Below are 19223 nucleotides of genomic sequence, written 5' to 3'. Positions count from 1 at the left end.
ATATATATATATATATATATATATATATGTACTTTATATTTACTTGTGATATAGTAGACATAGAAAACATTGGTATATATTGATAAGTTGGTCCTTCTAGTTCTGAAATTTGTTGTCGTACAATTGAAGCCCATTGATTTGTGGATACACATCGATTTCTACTTAGTCCAACATCATCCATATGACTTTCTATTTCGCATATTATTTTTGCTAGATGTGGTTGCGAAAAAACCTAAATATGATTTTTTTTTAAATTTTCTAAATAATAATACATAAGTCAAATATCTGAAAAAATTTAATATACTTTTGTAACTCTAAATAACATTAATGCATTTTTTGGAGCCACAAGATCTGTCCTCATAAATCGTGGAAGTAATTGTTGGAATATTGCTGAATATGCTAACAAATTATGTGCAATAAAAGGCATCCATCTATTTGGATCATGTATCTTTCCTCTTTCTTCTTCTTCAGATTTACTATAAAAAAAACAAAATAATATCTAATTGTAATTTATCATAATAGATTTTTTTTTATATACATACCCTTCTTTTGTATATGTTATACTAGGAAAATATCTCCATGGTTGAATAAAGCTTAACCATGCTTCAAGAATTAATCTAAAGGAACTATCTAGAGGCCAATGATGTATAGCTTTTCGAAGAAATGTGTAAATTTTGCCTTGGACGGAAGGTAAAATAATTCTATAAATAACATTTTTAACAAAATTTTATGATATTAATATTTAATTATATTTAATTATTGTTTAACTTTTTCTTTAATATTAATATACCGTTTAAGTTCATCCATTGCACTTTTATCGCCTGTGGCACTATTTGCAAATTCATGCAAAGTTTTTATAAATGCTCGAACTAAACGTATATGCTCTCCAGAATGAATGCTATGCTGTAATTATAGTTATATACAAATATATATATTTTATAAGAAAATTTCTATTATATACTTACTCGACGCGGTACGGACGCAGAATATGATGTGCTTAAAGATGAACATAATTTATCATCTTCTATATATTCTACCCAAAAATCAAGAAATACTTGAACTACAGTTTCACTTCTCCAAACTTGTGGCAAACATTGTTGCTGCGGTACGGTTGATGTGGAAGTCGGAGATCCTGGCGATAATATTGATGTTCTCAAAAGTCGTGGTGTTTGCATTCTATAATAATTTCTAATTATAATTTTTCATTTACTGTTAAGTAATTCTGAAGAATTATAATTTTATTTGTATTTTTTATTAATTTATTCATTAAATATTCGAAAAATACCTTTTAGATTCAGGTGATTGTACAAGTTTCCGTTGAGGTGTTTTCCTGATGTATGGACTAATTATTGGCAAAACAGGGGAATTATCTCTAGGTAAAAAATGGTATAAGTAACAATGTGCTAATTGAACATAAACAGTTTCCCAATTAATCCAGACATTCTCCTGCTGCTGTACTTGTAACCATGGGTTTGTTAAATGATATGCAAAATGGAAAATGTAATATTCAAAGGGGTATGTATCATTGTTAAGGATTTATTTTATATGAATTTAAAAAAGTATATTTTATTGAATTATTGAATTATTAAAATGTTAAAATATTAAAAAGTATATTAAAAAGTAAAATCAAAGGATACTCATATTTAGAGCAGATACACAACGTGTACTTTGATCATCTCTGATTTTGTCTAGATAAAATGGTGGTATTACTCCTTCCTCTAACATTAGACGTATTTTTGCCTAAAATGAAAAAATATATGAAATTAAATTTTATTAAATTTTTAATTTTATTAATATACAAATTTATTTTTTACATACTGGTAAAAATGAAACTGGGAAGTTATATTTTAAATAACAATCTGGTAATAATTTATAACACAGTGAAAAGACAGGCCCTTGTGGATTAAGAAAATTACAAAGTGTTTCATATTCTTGAGCATTTTTCTTAAAAGTAATGCTATGTAAACCCCAACCAATATTGTCAGTAATCCCAAATAATGAATCTATTAATATTGAAAATACATGTTGTAATTCTGTTGTGCTTGATTCATCTATTAACATTGCTATTTCCTTGCATCTTTGCACCAATGGCATGTTTAAGTATCTTTGTAGTCTGATCTGCATATTAATTATATGAAATAAATTAGATAGTTGTGTAGAATAAAATTAAAAATTAAATTAAATTGTTAATCTAAATTAAAACATTTAATAAAATTTTTCATTTAATATTCTACATTAAAAAATCGAAATATATCTCATCTCTTATTCTATTTACAATATGCAATATATTTGTTTAATATAATTTCATTCAAATAAAACATGTATAATATTTTATATATTAATTTATTTATAAAAAATAATACATTTTTAATTAATTACAAAACTTGCATTGTTTTAATAAATAAATATTTGTACTCTTTAAGAAAGCCGGTTAAAGAATTTTAGGTTAAGTATAGGTTATGTTTTCACAAAAAAATATATACATCCGATTAATAAAAATATGATACACGTATGCAATACCGTAGCAACGTCTGAAGATGCAGCCATATTCGTATTTATTTATGTTTCCACGAATTATTAAAAATAACATTTAAAGAAAATTTACTGACAATTTATTGACTAATTCACGCCATACACTCAATTTAGTAATAATGTTTACCACTACAAGAAATTTTTTCCTAGGGAAAAAAAATAGAGAATTTTCTTAATTTTAAAATATATCATTTATAGAAATCATAAAATTATAAATAAGAAATTATAAAATCAACTGCATTGCTTTTTTTTATATAAAAATTTTTTAATTTGTATTTCAATCATTTTTTTTTACATTCTATTAACAATTCATCATTTATAAAGTAATTTATTCAATATTCGTGTTATCGTTTTTTAAAATTCACACAATAATTAACAATTCATTATCTATAAATAAAATTAAATTATTTATTGTTTCTTTGTCCACATGAATAAATTCCAGGTTTGTAAGTCGGTAAAAATGGCATATAATGTGTCCATTTCCATCTGAAAAAATATTGAAATTTGAAAAAATGAATTGAATATTTAAGTTTTAAATAAAACATAAAAATTTAAAAAAAAAAGTATTATAAAAAAGAAAAAAGACCTTTGTAAAATATCCATTCCAAATGGAAAATCAAACGTATTAGATATGTGCTCTTGATCCTCTTTTTCATCTTTTGCTATATTTAATTCCATTTCATTTGACCAAGCAATAAGTCCACGTTCCTCAGGTGTACCTTACAATTAGATATTATGATTAGAATTAATAGCAATAAATAAAAAAAAACATTTTATTATTTTATGAGTAAAACACATTAATATTTATATAATATTTATATATTATATATTAAAATTATTATTATATATTATTATATATATATATTATTATATATTATATATTAAAAATTTTTTCTATGAATTATACCTGGTATAATATTATCTAATAAACATCCCACAATACCTCCAACTAAGATAGTTGTGCTAAGTAATACTGTAACTACACTATCGAATATTTCATTTCTAGTTTGTATTACTCCTGGATGATTAATCATCCATTTTGATAAAACCTGAAAATTTACAGAAATAATTTAATTATTTTTTCATATAAAATTAATTTAAATTACTAATTCAACTACTAATTGAATTTTTATTTTCATTCTTTGTTAATTGTATATTTTTTAAGTTATTTTAAAAGTATATTTTAAAAGTTAATGTACTAAATATTTTATTACTAATTATTTTACCAGTGGGAAAAAAATGGAAAATCCAAGAATGTATAAATTCCTTGCAGAATTTAAATTTACATATTGTAATGCAGAAAGACCTAAAACATATTATTCTTAACTTCTTTTTTAATTTTCTTTTTAAAATAATTTTATTTGAAAAATATATTATGATATACCGAAGGCACAAATCATTCCAAACATTATACAAAATATTCCGCCGACTATGGGCTCAGGAATGATGATAAAAACAGCGCCAAATTTACTAATCAATCCTTGGAGGATCATTAATCCGCACGCCCATTGAATAACTCTGCGACTGCCAACTTTCGTAACACCTGATAATATATTGTTTAAATAAGTTCCAGTTCAAAATGTTTTTATACGTATGAACGTTAAAAAAATATTACTCATAGACTACAATCCAAGAATATTATATAACTTACCAATAGTTCCTACATTTTCTCCAAACGTATTTGTACCGTTTCCGCTTCCCCAAAGACCAGCTAACATTGTTCCAAGACCTTCCATACCAATACCTCGATTAATAGCGTGAACTGGAGGAGGAGGAGCTCCTAAAAATAAAATTTTCTATTTTTTATTTAAAAATTATTATTTAAAAATTTCTAATTATTAATTTAAAAATATTAAAAATTTTTTAAATTAACAAATTTTTTTATTTTATATTCAATTTAAAATTTGTATTTTTTATTATTTATTTTATTTATTATTTATTATATTATATTAATGTTATTATAATTGTTACGTACCACACATTCTAGATGTTGTTGGATAATAACTGATAGATTCCACTGTACATGCCAATACACCAGCTAACATGCCGAGTACACCAGATAAGGATACAGTAGGTGTACCCCATTGACCAGGATAAGGAAATCGGAACCATGGAGAATCATTGATAATCTTTAATTTACTGTCCGCTCTGGCTGGATGACCAACTGGTAAAATATCCGTTACAGTTAAAATCGTGCAAATTATCCACATGACTATTATAGTTAACAGTACCTAAAATAGAAAGAAATTGAAAATAAAAGATTATATAAAATAGAAAAAACTAATATTATCGATAGAAAATATAGATACAAATAAAATTTAAAAGAAAATTGTAATAAAAAAAAGAATCAGGAATAAAAATTTATGCCATTTTTATTAAATTCATTATATAATTACCGGGAATAGTTTAAATAATTCAAACCACACGACTCTAATTCCTTGACCCTTACGATATATTAATATCGGGAACGGCACATTAACAAGTATTTGAGAATACAATGTTAACATCAGTATTGTTCTGTAAAAGATTAATAGACGAGAAGAATTATGTAAAAACTTTTTGTGACATGAACTAAATTTTATTAATTAAATTATTTGTTCAGAATTATTCAAATAAAAATAATTTAATAAATTAAGAATTATTGGATATCATTTTTTTATAAAGAAGAAAATAATATGCATTTACCCAGCTGCGATACCCCAATGTTTAGATGCAGCATCAGCTGCATTCTCAAAAAGGGATATTCCAACTAGAGAAACAGTTGGCACAATAGTCAATGGTGTAATGAATTTCAATAAATATCCAATGATACCTATTTCAAAAATTATATTAGAAAAGGAAGATTTAATATTCAAATAATAATTTAAATACAATACCTCCAAATCCAACTATTACTTGAAACAAAGAGGATACAGCAATGGCTCCTGAAAGTTCTCTCATTCTAATTTGCCATATTTCTGTACGATTAGCAGAGGACAGTTCATTCAAAATCTCTGGTGGCGGACACTTCCATTGTGGTAAACTTAAGATTGCAAGAGTTGGGACTAAAAAAGAAATGGTTCCTCCTTGAACAAGAGGTAATCTATAACAAAGAATAAAAAAAATAATAAATATTATCATTATGATTTATTAATTATTAAAGTATACAAATATTAGAAAATATTACAAAATAGAAATATTAAAATAATGATAAATACATAAATATTAAAGTATTCCAGCAAGAATACTAGTATTCTTAGTATATAATAGTATTCCAGTAAGAATTATATAATAGTATTCCAGTTAAAATATTCGAATTTAAAGTGATTGTTTAAATATTATATAAATATTAGATTTTTAGAAATAAAAATACTAGAATAATAAAATAATAAAAATACTAGAATAATAAAATAATTATAGTAAAATAATATCAAAAAGTATTGAAACATTGAAATATTAAAGAATACTGTATTATTAATATTTAGAAACAATATAAAATTCTGAAATATCAAAAAAATTATATAGAATGAATGTATTTCTATAATTTAAAAGTCAAATTATGATATAATGAAAATTGTAAATTATAATATATATATACATATATTTACAATATATAAAAAAAATGATTTTTTCAAATTAGTAAATAAAACTCCGTTTTTATTTTGTCATAAAATTCGAAGTAAAAACAGAACATTACTCTTTCTCAGAAAACTGTTGAGTATCGTTAACGATCTGTAAATCTTTTTAAACAAGATAATTCTCGACAATAAAACAAAATTAGCATTAGAACCAAATATAGACGAGTTATCAAGTACGAAGCATAAACATATAAATATCGATTACGAAGACTTTCATATCCAATTTTAATTCTTAAAATTCAAACACTTTACTCCATTTATAGGCAAATTATGAATTTTGCAATTACATAATATGAAATATTGCAACTATTAGCATTCCGATAAGATAATCGTTAAAAACATAATTAAAAACTATTATAAACTACGTTATAAATTAAAAAAATAAAAATCATTTTGACTTAAATTATAAAAAATATTATACAAGCAAAAGATATAAATTTTCTTGAAAAATTAGCAAAAAAATTTTTCTCTCTTTTTCTAAAATTTAATAAATTAAAAATAACTAAAAATATTATTATTTTTATTAATTTTTTTAGGATTATTATTTCTTATTATTCTTATTATTATTAGGATTATGGATATCATATCAATTAATCGATAAATATTTCATTAAACGAATTCTAGCCCATTCGTTTCATATACAACATTTATAAGTGTCATGAGTCATTTTAATTCAAATTTATAATAATAATATGTAATACATAGTAGTTACAGTCTCGAAATTTTTTTATCTATAATCTATTGCTCGAAATATTTGTAATTTTGATCATGAGACTAAGCTTGAATTATCTATTACTATTACATATTGCTCGAAATATATATAATTGCTTTGTATGAAGTTGAATTGGCGACTATTAAGTCTTATCAACTTAATATTTTAGAATAATGCGCAACAATTTTTTCAATATGAGTTTTCAAAATGCATGAAAATACTTTTAATTACTTTTAGAAATAGAAGGAATTATAAGTTTATAAAAGAATCAATTTTATTGAAGTAATTTAAAAAAATGTGATAATGATAAAATTAAATATGAATTATACATTTTTCAGATTGGCAAAAATTTATTAATTTAATCACCTGCATCCTATAGTGGTTTGAAAAAAAGTGACAAGTCCTGTAACGAAGATCATAGTGGAGATGATGTAACTTCTCGCTGGATCATCCTCTGCCATACATAGAGCTGGTGTCAAAATGAAAGGAATCGAGACTATTGCACCTATCATAGTTAAATAATGCTAGAAAACATATAATTAATTTTAAAAATAATGTTAATAAGAATGATTTTAATAGAAAAAATAAATTAAAATCTGAAGTGAATAAATTTTATTCTATATTTTTCAATTTATTTTTTCATGTAAAATCATTGTCTATCCAATTATATCATTATCACTTGATATATAATATAGATATACGATTATAAGTATATTGATCAACATTATTAGATAGAAGACGAATCATATCAAGATTTCATAAATAGTAAAATAAATAGAAGAATTAACCGTTCTTATGCTTATTGTTACTTCGAACATGTTTATCTGAAATATAAACGATCACGATAAAAGTAAAAAAAAGTACCTGTAAAGCCATAAATAAGCAAAGGTACCAGGGTGGGACATCATCAATGCCATAGGTGAGATTCGTATTTCTGTTAGTTTTATTTGGTGATGTTAATGTTGAATTTCCTATATTCTAAAACAATAATCATATATTAAATATCATATATAAAAATTATCTAAATTCATTTATAATCGTATATTAATTCTGAAAAAATTAAACTTAAACTCAAATTTTTATATAAGGGATTTTTTATATTTTATCTTTTGAATGAGAGGAAGATTTTTAATGACAATATAATTTCTTTTTTAAAAAAAATGTTTAATATTAATTCTAAAATGAGAATATATATATAGCTTCTATACACAATAAGATACATAAATTTATTTTAATAATAAGAAACTAGATTATATAATTACATAATAAAATAAATCAAGATATATCTTATTGTGCTCATTAAAATAATAATATATATCTCATGATATTATTCAGCAATTATATTATATACTATATAATACAATTATTTATATAGTATATATTAGTTATATTAATTATTTATATATATATATACAATTATATTATATTATATATACTAAATAATTATATTAAAGAAAATTATCATTTATCGATTTTTTATTTAATCTTAAAAAAATTTTAAAAACTATTTTTAACAATTTTATTAATTTATTTTAACAATTATCATTCCACTAAATAAATAATAGAATTTTAAATTAATTTAGAACTAATTATTATTAATTAGAACTAATTAATAACTTATTTTGTTTTTTTTTCAAAATATGCATATACTGTGATATTATTTTTATAATTATATTATTTTACTATGAATTTAAAATATTATGTAAAATCTGATTAATAAAAATGGATTTTTACAGAATCTATTTTTTTTACTGGTAAAATAGAAATAATCATTCAATCTTGAATCTAATCACAATTTATTAGATTCATGACGTAGTTAGTATGTATTCTTAATGAATCGATTAGAATGTTATTCTTTTTTAGCTACACGATTATTGAGGATCATAATCAAATTTATATTTCGATAGAAGATATTCAATGTTTCTTATGTCTTTAATTACATTTAGCAAAATAAAATATCAATAAAAAATATTTTTTTCTTTATTTAAGAATAATTATTATTTAAAACTTTTACATTGCATAACTTGAATATATTGAATTAAATTACAATTAGTAATCTGAGAAACATTGGTTTTTTTCACATAATAATATAATTATTATTTGGAGTATAAAAAATATAATATATTTTCAAAAATTAATGAAAAATATTAAAAATATTTTTATCATACACGCATAATACTAACAGAATATTTTTATAATTATTGATATGCAATGATTTTATAATCTAAATTTATATCAATTTAAATATTATTATATCATTTACATATTATGAATATATTAAATTTTTATATTTTTTATTTTTTTAGATGAATGGGATTTAATTTTTTAGATCTAAATATCAAACAATAAGTGAAAATTTATGTTAAACAAAAACATATAAAGTTATTAAAGGAAGAATTATTTAATTGAATATTCCTTTAATTCAAGCACAACCGTTAAATTATATTCAATTGCTCGATGTGATAAAAATCTTTCTATAATAGGAATTCCAAACAATTTATTAAAAAAAACAAAAAACAAAAGAATTATTAAAAATTTGATATTGTGCATACTACTTTTTCAATTACTTACCACTTCGGTCATCTGCATTCCATTTTCAGACATTTTGAAATTATATATTTATATTGTTTATAGATATTACAAAATTAATTTTTCCTACATTAATCTTAATTTTAATCAAAAATAGATTCCATAAATATGAAAACCTCCAAACGATTCTTCAGGAATCGCAAAAAAAATAATGGAAACGCTTCTTCACTTGATATCGCGCGTCCACGTTAAACGTTAGCGACAAACTGTGTCAATAGACATGATCGCTCTTTAATTTATCGCTAAATGGCTGCTTAGAAACCAAGTATTAGCTGGATTATTTTTATTTTGACAATGATTTTGGCAATCAAAAAAATATCAATAGAAATTAATAAGTAGAGACGCGATTAATTAACAATAGTAAAAATTTATAAAAAATATATTTACTGATAGAAACAAAATATTATTCTAAGATAATTTTTTAAGCAAGTTGTAAAATTCCATAGCTTTTTTTTTAAATAATTCAATCTAAATAATGTTATACTCGAAGATGATGTTATCTTTTAATTTATAATTTATTATAGTAGATTATAATTATACAGTAATATATACAGTAAATTATAAAATTAAATTGTTTTGAAATACACGTGTCAATTATATGCATGCCAAGGAATTTCGCTCATATAACTTCGTATTGATAAAAATAATATTATCTATAATTTAGCAATGCTATGTAACTATCAATTTTGTTAAACAGATCAATTAATTAAATATTAAATTTAAATTCATTATTTATTCAGTAGATTTTTTTAAAACTTGGATCTTTTAGTTTAATAAAAATATTTAATATTTTTACTTAAATAAATCAACTTGAAATAAGCATTTGAAACTTATTCAAATATTTATTTTGATGTGCAATTTTTAGAAGTTATTATATACTAAATAGAAACTTAAATCTAAACTAATATTTTATAAACAGTGATATGACATAAATATTCTTTCTAGATCTTCAATTCTTTAAGATAAATTAACGATATAATCTATAAATAAGAACATACATTATTTGTACAAATTTAAATATGGTTTTAATTTAAAAAATAATAAAATTTATATATTCTTTGATGAAAAATAATATTAATAAATTAATTTCTTCTTTGTTGTTTTTTAAACTTGTAATACATTTACTATTTTTAGTTAAGATGAAATTATTTCTAATAATTTTTATAATATTATCAAATAAATAACTTAACAAATTATTTATATAAATGTCAATCAAAATAGTATTAAAAAAATTTATTAAAAATATAAAACGTGAAAAATGTTTGATTTTCCCGCCTGAAAGATGGCGCTTATATTATTGAAAAGTATAGAATATATAACCTCAATATTTATATAGTCGAAGCTGTGTATCATAACCTATCGTATTATTTCTTCTTTGTGTTGTGCATTATAAATAGACAATTTAAAATTCATATTTCATGTGTCCTTTGAAATTTTTTGTAAAAGAAAATAAAAATTTTTATAAAAAGATATAGATAAATATATAAAATGGATGAACTAAGTGAACCTATGGATGTGGAAATGCTTCCAATTATTGATGACAGCAAGATTGTTGATTCTGATCAAACAAATGTAAAAACATTTAATACGAACAATGTACACGTATCAGAGGTAAATAAATATAAATAATCAATTTATAATTATATAATTAATGTCACATTTTATTAATTTTCTTGTCATTATTTTGCTTTTATGTTTTGTAATATAACTTTGATATTTAATTCATTTTAGCTTTAATCAAAAATTATTTTATGATCTTAAATTATAAAAATGTTATATTTATATTAAATTTTAAAATTAAAAATTAATATAATACATTTTATTTAAATAGGTACAGTTAGATAACCGTTATGAAAATCGTGGTGGTACTTTTATGACAGGCATAGATATATTTAGTAAAGAAGAAAAACTCAAAATGGAAGAGAGAGCTAAGCGTTTTGGATTAACAGATAAAATAAAAAATAATCTATCAAATCAAGAACAAGATTTATATTCTAGGTAAAAATATTATAAATATTAATTTCACAAATAATATAATAATAGTTTGATAATCATAATGCATAACAGATTTTTTTTTATATTTAGTATGGGCATTGTAGAAGACAGTGAAAATACAAAAAATATTAGATTAAATGTAATACATATGAGAGGAACTGAAGAAATGAGTACCAAAGATGTTTTTAAATATTTTGAAGATTATGCCCCAGCTTCAATTGAATGGATTAATGATGTTTCATGTAAGAATAATTTTACCTTATAAATTTTAATATAAGTATTAATATTTTTAAAACATTATATGAATTTTTCGGAATATATTAAAAAATAAAATAGATTAAATTTATTAATACATAACATATTATAGGCAATGTAGTATGGTTAGACAATTTATCAGCTGCTAGAGCTATGTTGGGATTATCAAAAAGAATTATGGGTTTAGAAAAACAAAAAAGTACAAAAACACTTGATAGTAATCCTGATGAAGAAAACAATGTAGCTAATGATGATTATACTGTTGAAATGGTTGAAGATAATGAAACTGTAACAAAGAGTATAGAGGAAGGCTATATAAGTATCAAGGATATTAATTGTCCATTACCACCTGGTTTATGGAGGAAGGGTATAGATTATCCTAAATCTAAAGCAATATTTCTTAGATTTGCTACTAGAGCAGATAAAAAGCAACCAAATGCAGAAAAAATGAGTGAATATTATAAAAAATATGGAAATCCTAATTTTGGAGGTATTATAAAAATATAAAAATATTAAAAATATTCTATTAAAATATTCTATATAAATAAATAAAATCCTCCTTATAGGTATTAAAGGAATTTTAACTGAGTCTCGAAAACGAATGTATAAACAAATTAGACAAAGTAAAAGAAGATTCAAAGAAGAGTCACAAGAAGATGTTAAAGATAAAAAACGTGTGAAAAATCCATGGGGTGCGTTATCAGAAAGTTGGGGACTTAATGATGCTATAGAAAATGAATTTGGTACTAGAAATGAATCTAGAGATCAAGGACGTAGTGTGAAAGATAGATTAGGGATAAAATATTCCCAAAAAGAAATTACACACACTGAAGAACAACAAAGTACTTCAAGTAGTGATAGTGAAAATGAATGGTGTAAAAGAAGTAAAGTATTACGAATGCGTATGCATGCGGATGATGAAGAAAAAAAAATACACAAACGTCGCGCAAAACTTCGAGAACAAGTAAATTTAATTTTTAATTGAATGAAAATTCTATAATGATAGAATTTAATATTCATTATAATATATTTACAGACAATATTAAATAACTTAAGTAAAGGCAATGATTTACGATCGAGGCTCAGCAAATCAAAAAAAGGAACGCAATTTCGTGATGCAATCCAAGTAGTTGTAACAAATACAAATGTAACAAAGTCGAATTCATTAAAACTTAATGAATCAGAGGTAATAATTATTAAAAAATTAATATTGAATTACAATTTAAACTAAAAATAAAAATTTATTATTATTAAAAATAAATTAAAAATAATAATTTACGAATTATATTGCATAGGAGGAAGATGGTGAAATTATAGAAGATAATGAAAGCCAGGAAAAAGAAGAAGGCGAATGGCAAGGATCTGATGTAGAACGAGAAGAAGACGAAGACGAAAATTATAGTGATGAAGATAGTGACAAACCAGTAAAAGAAGTCCAAGGACCTAAAGGCAGTGTAATAAAAGTAGTTCAGCATAAACCTCGTGTTGCTTCTACAGTGTGGGCAAGACTTAACAATGTAAAAAGCGAAGTTATTGATAAATCTATCAAAAATAGGTAAGAATTTAAAAATATAAATATTTTGTTTGTATGTATAATATTTAAAAATATATTAATTTTGAAGGCAATCAAGAATACGAGATCTCAGAAATACATTAAAAGGTGATCTTCGATCTCGAATCGGAAATCATACAAGAGGTCGTTCTCCTTTAAGGATAGAAGTGAAAAATGATAAATATACAGAAGGAAGTGAAACAGAATAATTATCGATTAGTCAAACAAATTGTCATAAAAAATGTGGAATGTGGTTGTGGTGTTCTATTTCAGTGGAAGAGAATGGTATGGTGCAAACTTCCTAATTGATGTATAAAAAATAGAAAATGCACTCATTACACCGAATTTACTACTTCGTTTAATTGTATACTTTTATGTAAATTAAGATGTTCTAAAATCGCATGAAATCAAATTTTAATCATGAACATATTTATTTATATTAATAAAATATATATGAGAAAAAATTTTGTTGATATACAAATTTGAATCATAGAATATTAAATTTGAAATATCGTATTTTTAATTTTAATTGACTAAATATTTAATATTGATACATTTTTGACTATGTAAGAATTAAAAGTTTTCTATTTAAGCAAGAATTTTTTTGAAAAAATATGTACTGGATACATATTTATCAATATAATTTTCCATAATTTTTTATTATTTATATAATTCAATTATAAATGAATTATATATCGATCTTTTAATAATGATTAACAATGCTATTAATATATATATTGTATACATAATATATTCCAAATATATTCTTAAAATGAGATAAAATACAAAATAAATACAAATAAACGGGTAATGAGTGCTTCCTGGATTGTATATAAATATTATCTAATATAGATAATAATAAAAAACAATTTTTCATTAACACATTGTATACTGAGAAATAGAATGTATTTTTAAATATTCGTTTGTACATTTGAAATTTTCACTGAGAATTGAAAAATGTTTTGTAATTATAATTCGAAAAAAGATATTTTCGGATACTATTTAATTAATAGAGAGATAAATTTATACTTTATCGTACAAAAAAATTCTACAAACGAATATTTAATCAATTATACATCGAAACAATATAGTTTTATAGTTTCTTTCCTTTAAAATTTAATGGTTATATCAGTTTAAAAAATCAATAAAAAAATAAAGAAAAATACTCAACTCGGTTGTAAATAAAAATTGTATAAGACTAATTTCCGTATATGTAGAGCATTTAAAATATTTTTCTTGCGTTTATGATGATTAATGAAATATTTTGACATCTGTGATTTCTTAAATATGTATAAAAAATTAAAAAAAAAAAAAAAGAATTAATATGTAATTTCATAAACAATTCTTTTTAATTTTAATTACAAAATGAAATATTGTAAAATTTGTAATTTTTTGACAAGTATATTAAAACACATACGTAAAAACCAAGGAAACAAAGAAACAAAGAAAAACTAAATCAATATCTATTTGAATTTAAAAGAAATAGGGATATGAATAATTATAACATCGATTCCGAATAATTGACCAATAAAGCCGCATTTATATTAGCACAATAATATTTTGAATAGTCATTTTAAAATACAATAATCGATAATTATGATTTCAATATATATATATATATATATATTTATATATTTATATATATATTTATCACTTACACAAATAACAATTATTCGGAGAAATATTCGGCTGAATTCGAAAAAGATAAATAAAAAAAAAAGATTTATCGTTCGAAGAACACAGTGGATTATCGGAATATTCTTTTAGCTGCATTCATAAGTTTCTATCTGTTACTTTGATTCTCTACGTTAATTTATAATTTCATTTTGTATTATAAATATTTCAAATGAAATCTATTGTGATTTATTAAAAAAAAAAATATTAAAGAATAAAAATAATAAAAATATTAAATATTAAAGTATTATTTTTAATTCGAGCATAAGATACTGAAATGATAGATTCTATAAATGCAGCTTGGAGGCACGAGGTAATTTAATGTATTAACAAACGAGATGTGATATTTTTGATACTATTAAAGCACGTAACAATTTTTTTTAATTATGTGTTTATCTAAAATCGTGTGTATATCGAAAACCATTTAATAACTATATCCATTAACTGTGATTTTAATATCTAATATTATATCTACATTTTTATGTTTCATCAAGTATAAGATCTATTTTGTGAATTAGCTCTCATTAATTAATATTCATTTTTTTGTTTGCTTCAGAATCAGAAATATCAATCTCATTTGCTAAAAGGTAATCGTGCAAGATATCGAGGATTTCTTTCTTCTATCCTACATAAAAATTGTTGATGTATTTTCTAATTAATTCTTTTCCTTCTTTTAAACCAATCGATAAACGCTACTTTCGCTTTTTTCATTTTCTTTCGCATTTCTTTTTCATTTCCTCTCTTTTTTTTGTTCTTTTTGTTTTCTCATAAATGACGTATAACATTTAAAATCCATAGACGAAATATTTTTTTAATATTCGGATATATAAGATATGAATCGGCAACAACAACAAATACACGCAACGTTTAAGTATATTAGGCCTGATGATATTGATAATAATTCTATCAATATATATTAAACGCTACAATTTATCGTTGCTCGCATTCCACTTACATTCAATGTCTCTTTCTTCGCGATAATGGGTGTTCCAATGTTATTAATTTTTTCTTATTCTTTTTTTATTTATTTTTATAATTATATCAGCAATCGTTAAGAATATCCGACAACAAATTATATTTGATGGAAGATCTTTAACAATAATTAATTATTTTCAACGAAATTTGTACGTTTGCATAACGTACGATACTTGACATAGGATCATAGCAAATGTACAATATTTCTTATTTTATTAATTGTTTTAAACATCGGATCTCATATACCGTGAAGAGAATAGACGGGAACTTTGAAATTTTATGGAATTTAAATGCATCGCAACTTTTTTTTAATACATTTTTAATACTTGATTGATTTGATACTAATCTCGTTATTCTTACATTTACAAACGAATAGAAAGATTCAAAGATTTGTTTCACCCCTTAGATGAACTACATAATAAATTACATGATAAATAAGAAAATTTATAAGTTAATTTTTTATCGTTTTTTTTTTTTTTATAATCTGTGAACATTGTTTTCAAGTTCTGATTAGTAAATTTTTTTTCTTTTGCTTTATTTTTTCTTTTTTTTTCTTTCTTTTTTTTTTTTTTTTTTTTTTTTTTTTTTTTTTTTTTTTTTTTTTTTTTTTTTTTTTATTGTTTTTCCATTTTTGAGTCAATTCTCACGCGTAAACGAGTTTGGAACACCGATATCGTCATGGTCAGTTAACCGACTCGTTATAATGTCCCCTCGGTCTTTCGAGGCAGCTCGTGAAAATTATTTGACAAACATCTCACGGTTTACTAATCATTCAACAGTCGCAACTACTTTTGAGACTCTAAATTAATGTCTTAAATACATACATAGATTAAGTTACGAAATTCGGACACATAGCAACTATACACGCAGAAATATTCGGACATGTAAACGTCGAACTGTTTCAAAAATCAGCTTCATGTATAATGCTCGAGGGACTTTTATTTAAGCTTCAAAGACAAAATTGAAATATATACGAGGAAGGAAAGATTATATTTATATATGAATTAGTTTTAATTTATATTTTTATAAAAAATTATGAATTAATAAAATTCAAAGAAGTACTATTATTTTTTTTTGTAAATTTTTCTAAGAAATTTCGTACCGATTTATTTTTAAAAATATCGATAAATGTATATTTTATTTATTTCAAAATTTATTGCACAAGTCAGTGAGTCATTAAGGAAAAAGCAAAACATATAAATGTGAACAAGAGTTGAAAGCTTGTTACACAATTTTTTAAAATCTTTCTTCCTTGTAAATAAACTTGTATTCGAAACACGCAGAGATACTGACAATTTTATGAATTCTAGATAAATCTGATAAGATAGTAAATTCATTGTAAAATAAAATTAAATAAATTCCCAGTATCGGGCGTATCGTGAGCACGAACCGAAACGTTTCAGATCGAGAATTTAATAAGAACAGTGCACGTACATATTTCAACGAGCAAGTATTCTCTTCGAGATTTCTTATGCTTACAAAAAAAGAAACACATGGAGGAATTTTTTCAGTATGAAAAGCAATGCGCATATTGGTTAATTGCTAATTTCCATTGATGAAATCATCGTTTAAATATCCGTCAACGACGTCAACGATATAGTTATAATTACAAGGACATAAACCGTAAAAAAACATCGCATTAAAACCTTCTCTTTAAGAAGATAATTAGATCTATAATATTTTTCTTCTGAAATGAATTTTCTTTCTAATTTTCAAGAGAAATTTCTTCTTTAATCATAAAAGAATAGAATAAAAATAGAATTTTTTTTTTATCTTCTTAATCAATAATTCTAATCAATCATTATTATTTTCAACTTGAAAAATTATTATATCCTTAAGAAAATTCAGACTCTCAAATGATGAAAGCCAATTATATATTATTGAAGTTCTGTTTTTAAATTTCTCAAATATGCTTTTAATAAAAGCGTAAAATATACTAAATTTTTCTCTTATGAATTGTTATTTTTTACAAGATTCCGGATATAAGCGGCTACAAGGCTGAATCGATAATCCAATAAATCCTTCAATGCTCTGTAAAGCATAAAATATGCTGAGAAATAGAAAAGAACACTCATGGGATATAACATTTTTCCTCTTTGTCTTTTTCTTTCAAATAATTAAATCGTGAAAGGATGCTAGAAATTGAAAATAATCGTTTTCGTTATTTCCTCTCAAATAACTTGTAATCTGAGGGGAAAGAAACACCGATGTTTCTTTCAAGCAAATTATTGTGAATATATAATATACTATAGACAAATATCATTAATGAAGAATTATTTTATTAGATATATCGAAGAATATGAGATTTAATAGTCGAATGAGGCAAATAAGTGCTTATATCGAATCGTTCATACTATATTTCTGCTATAGTAATTCTTCTTCTTCTATCGTTTTCATGTCTCATTCTCACTTACATTCTTTCTCTTTATCGTATTTATTAATAAGATTTTATTGTTTCACTTATTTTCTCAATTATACGCCAAGACTTTGATTTTGAAGGATACTGTTTTTTTTTTTTCTTTTTGCTTTGCTTCTTAAATATTTTAAATGTGTTCTCGCCACTTCGAATAGCATCAGATTGTCATTGGAAAACGATGAAATACTTATATTTTATAGAAAAAGAAAATTCTTTTTTTAATATAATTTTTGAAAAAGGAAAAGAATGATGAATATATATATATATATATAAATAGCTTGAATTTTATCGTACTTCGATATCATTCGAATCCATTCTTATATTATCACAATCGAATAAGGTTCTTGTTATTCATCTTCGATGAGACATTTGTATATGTAAGTTGATTATTATTTTGACTATTCGCGACATACTTCTTTCCAAAGATGTGTTGCATTAACTACGGATATATATTATAATATAAAATAAATGTTTGCGAATATACGCCATATTTAGAGCGAAAAAGATGAATCGAAATAAGAGCATTCATATTATTATGAGGTTTAACTCATATAATGAGTTTGAATCCAGATTCAGTGAGTTGACTCTAGGAAGAAATCAATATGGTTACAATTAGCTTTTTTAAATTACAAAAAAAGCATAGAAAAAAAAAAAGATAATTAATATAAGTGAAAACGACAAGCAACCGTTCCTCGAGATATTTATTAATAATAAAGAAAATAAAGAAAAGAAAAACAAAAGACACATTCTAACATATAAAAAGATTAGAAATGTAAAAAATAGATAAATTCACAGATAATTACATTCAAAGACATCATACAGACACCATACACTCCATCGCACAAGAATGGCAGTATCAGTGTAATAATACCTGTAAATCGTGAAACAAGATGTAATTAAACAGTT

At 23.0% G+C, this 19223-nt stretch overlaps 3 protein-coding genes across 6 annotated transcripts in view; 1 reads left to right on the top strand and 2 right to left on the bottom strand.

Annotated features, from left to right (window-relative positions):
• The window catches only part of LOC102673794 (sphingomyelin phosphodiesterase 4), a 4261-nt gene extending 1579 nt beyond the window's left edge, over positions 1 to 2682 (bottom strand). The window contains exons 1-9 of one of the 2 annotated variants that reach the window (XM_031515254.1): positions 2521 to 2682; positions 1819 to 2118; positions 1638 to 1740; positions 1286 to 1517; positions 966 to 1176; positions 791 to 903; positions 543 to 701; positions 305 to 476; positions 44 to 232 (exon numbers count right to left, since the gene is read on the bottom strand). In XM_031515254.1, coding sequence (XP_031371114.1) covers positions 44 to 232; positions 305 to 476; positions 543 to 701; positions 791 to 903; positions 966 to 1176; positions 1286 to 1517; positions 1638 to 1740; positions 1819 to 2118; positions 2521 to 2547 — 1506 coding nt within the window. In that variant the 5' untranslated portion in view covers positions 2548 to 2682. The remainder of the gene's footprint in view (positions 1 to 43; positions 233 to 304; positions 477 to 542; positions 702 to 790; positions 904 to 965; positions 1177 to 1285; positions 1518 to 1637; positions 1741 to 1818; positions 2119 to 2520) is intronic. The other variant, XM_031515255.1, reaches the window with a different exon arrangement.
• Positions 2683 to 2776: 94 nt separating this feature from the next.
• Positions 2777 to 17890, bottom strand: LOC102673540 (solute carrier family 23 member 1). 3 transcript variants are annotated; one of them, XM_031515229.1, is made up of 14 exons: positions 11066 to 11081; positions 9433 to 9520; positions 7726 to 7839; positions 7228 to 7385; positions 5409 to 5614; positions 5218 to 5344; positions 4929 to 5049; positions 4508 to 4763; positions 4184 to 4312; positions 3917 to 4075; positions 3759 to 3838; positions 3440 to 3581; positions 3119 to 3251; positions 2777 to 3018 (listed from the first exon to the last, which is right to left on the bottom strand). In XM_031515229.1, exons 2-14 carry the CDS (start codon positions 9463 to 9465, stop codon positions 2937 to 2939), a joined length of 1740 nt encoding a protein of 579 aa, XP_031371089.1. In that variant the 5' UTR covers positions 9466 to 9520; positions 11066 to 11081; the 3' UTR covers positions 2777 to 2936. The 3 variants fall into 3 exon arrangements, with proteins under 3 accessions (XP_031371089.1, XP_031371088.1, XP_006609764.1); XM_031515228.1 differs by lacking the exons at positions 9433 to 9520; positions 11066 to 11081 and adding an exon at positions 17336 to 17890; XM_006609701.2 differs by lacking the exon at positions 11066 to 11081 and having other exon boundaries at positions 9433 to 9700.
• Positions 10804 to 13527, top strand: LOC102673669 (nuclear cap-binding protein subunit 3-like). Its single transcript, XM_006609702.2, has 8 exons — positions 10804 to 11061; positions 11282 to 11448; positions 11536 to 11687; positions 11813 to 12190; positions 12267 to 12664; positions 12737 to 12886; positions 12996 to 13255; positions 13323 to 13527. Exons 1-8 carry the CDS (start codon positions 10939 to 10941, stop codon positions 13459 to 13461), a joined length of 1767 nt encoding a protein of 588 aa, XP_006609765.1. The 5' UTR covers positions 10804 to 10938; the 3' UTR covers positions 13462 to 13527.
• Positions 17891 to 19223: the final 1333 nt, after the last annotated feature.

Source organism: Apis dorsata, unplaced genomic scaffold (genome assembly GCF_000469605.1).
Source record: "Apis dorsata unplaced genomic scaffold, Apis dorsata 1.3 scaffold_59, whole genome shotgun sequence".
In the NCBI taxonomy this organism is placed as follows: domain Eukaryota; kingdom Metazoa; phylum Arthropoda; class Insecta; order Hymenoptera; family Apidae; genus Apis; species Apis dorsata.
This window is presented reverse-complemented; position numbering and strand designations above follow the sequence as displayed.

Excerpts from the sequence above, each read along its gene's own strand:
- LOC102673669 (XM_006609702.2), top strand. The coding sequence starts at position 10,939 with ATGGATGAACTAAGTGAACCTATGGATGTGGAAATGCTTCCAATTATT. Across the intron at positions 12,887-12,995 it reads TAAAACTTAATGAATCAGAG|GAGGAAGATGGTGAAATTAT; the intron begins GTAATAATTATT and ends TATATTGCATAG. Across the intron at positions 13,256-13,322 it reads GATAAATCTATCAAAAATAG|GCAATCAAGAATACGAGATC; the intron begins GTAAGAATTTAA and ends TTAATTTTGAAG.
- LOC102673540 (XM_031515228.1), bottom strand. The coding sequence starts at position 17,431 with ATGCGCATTGCTTTTCATACTGAAAAAATTCCTCCATGTGTTTCTTTT. Across the intron at positions 3,252-3,439 it reads ATTAGATAATATTATACCAG|GTACACCTGAGGAACGTGGA; the intron begins GTATAATTCATA and ends TCTAATTGTAAG. Across the intron at positions 3,019-3,118 it reads GGAATGGATATTTTACAAAG|ATGGAAATGGACACATTATA; the intron begins GTCTTTTTTCTT and ends ATATTTTTTCAG.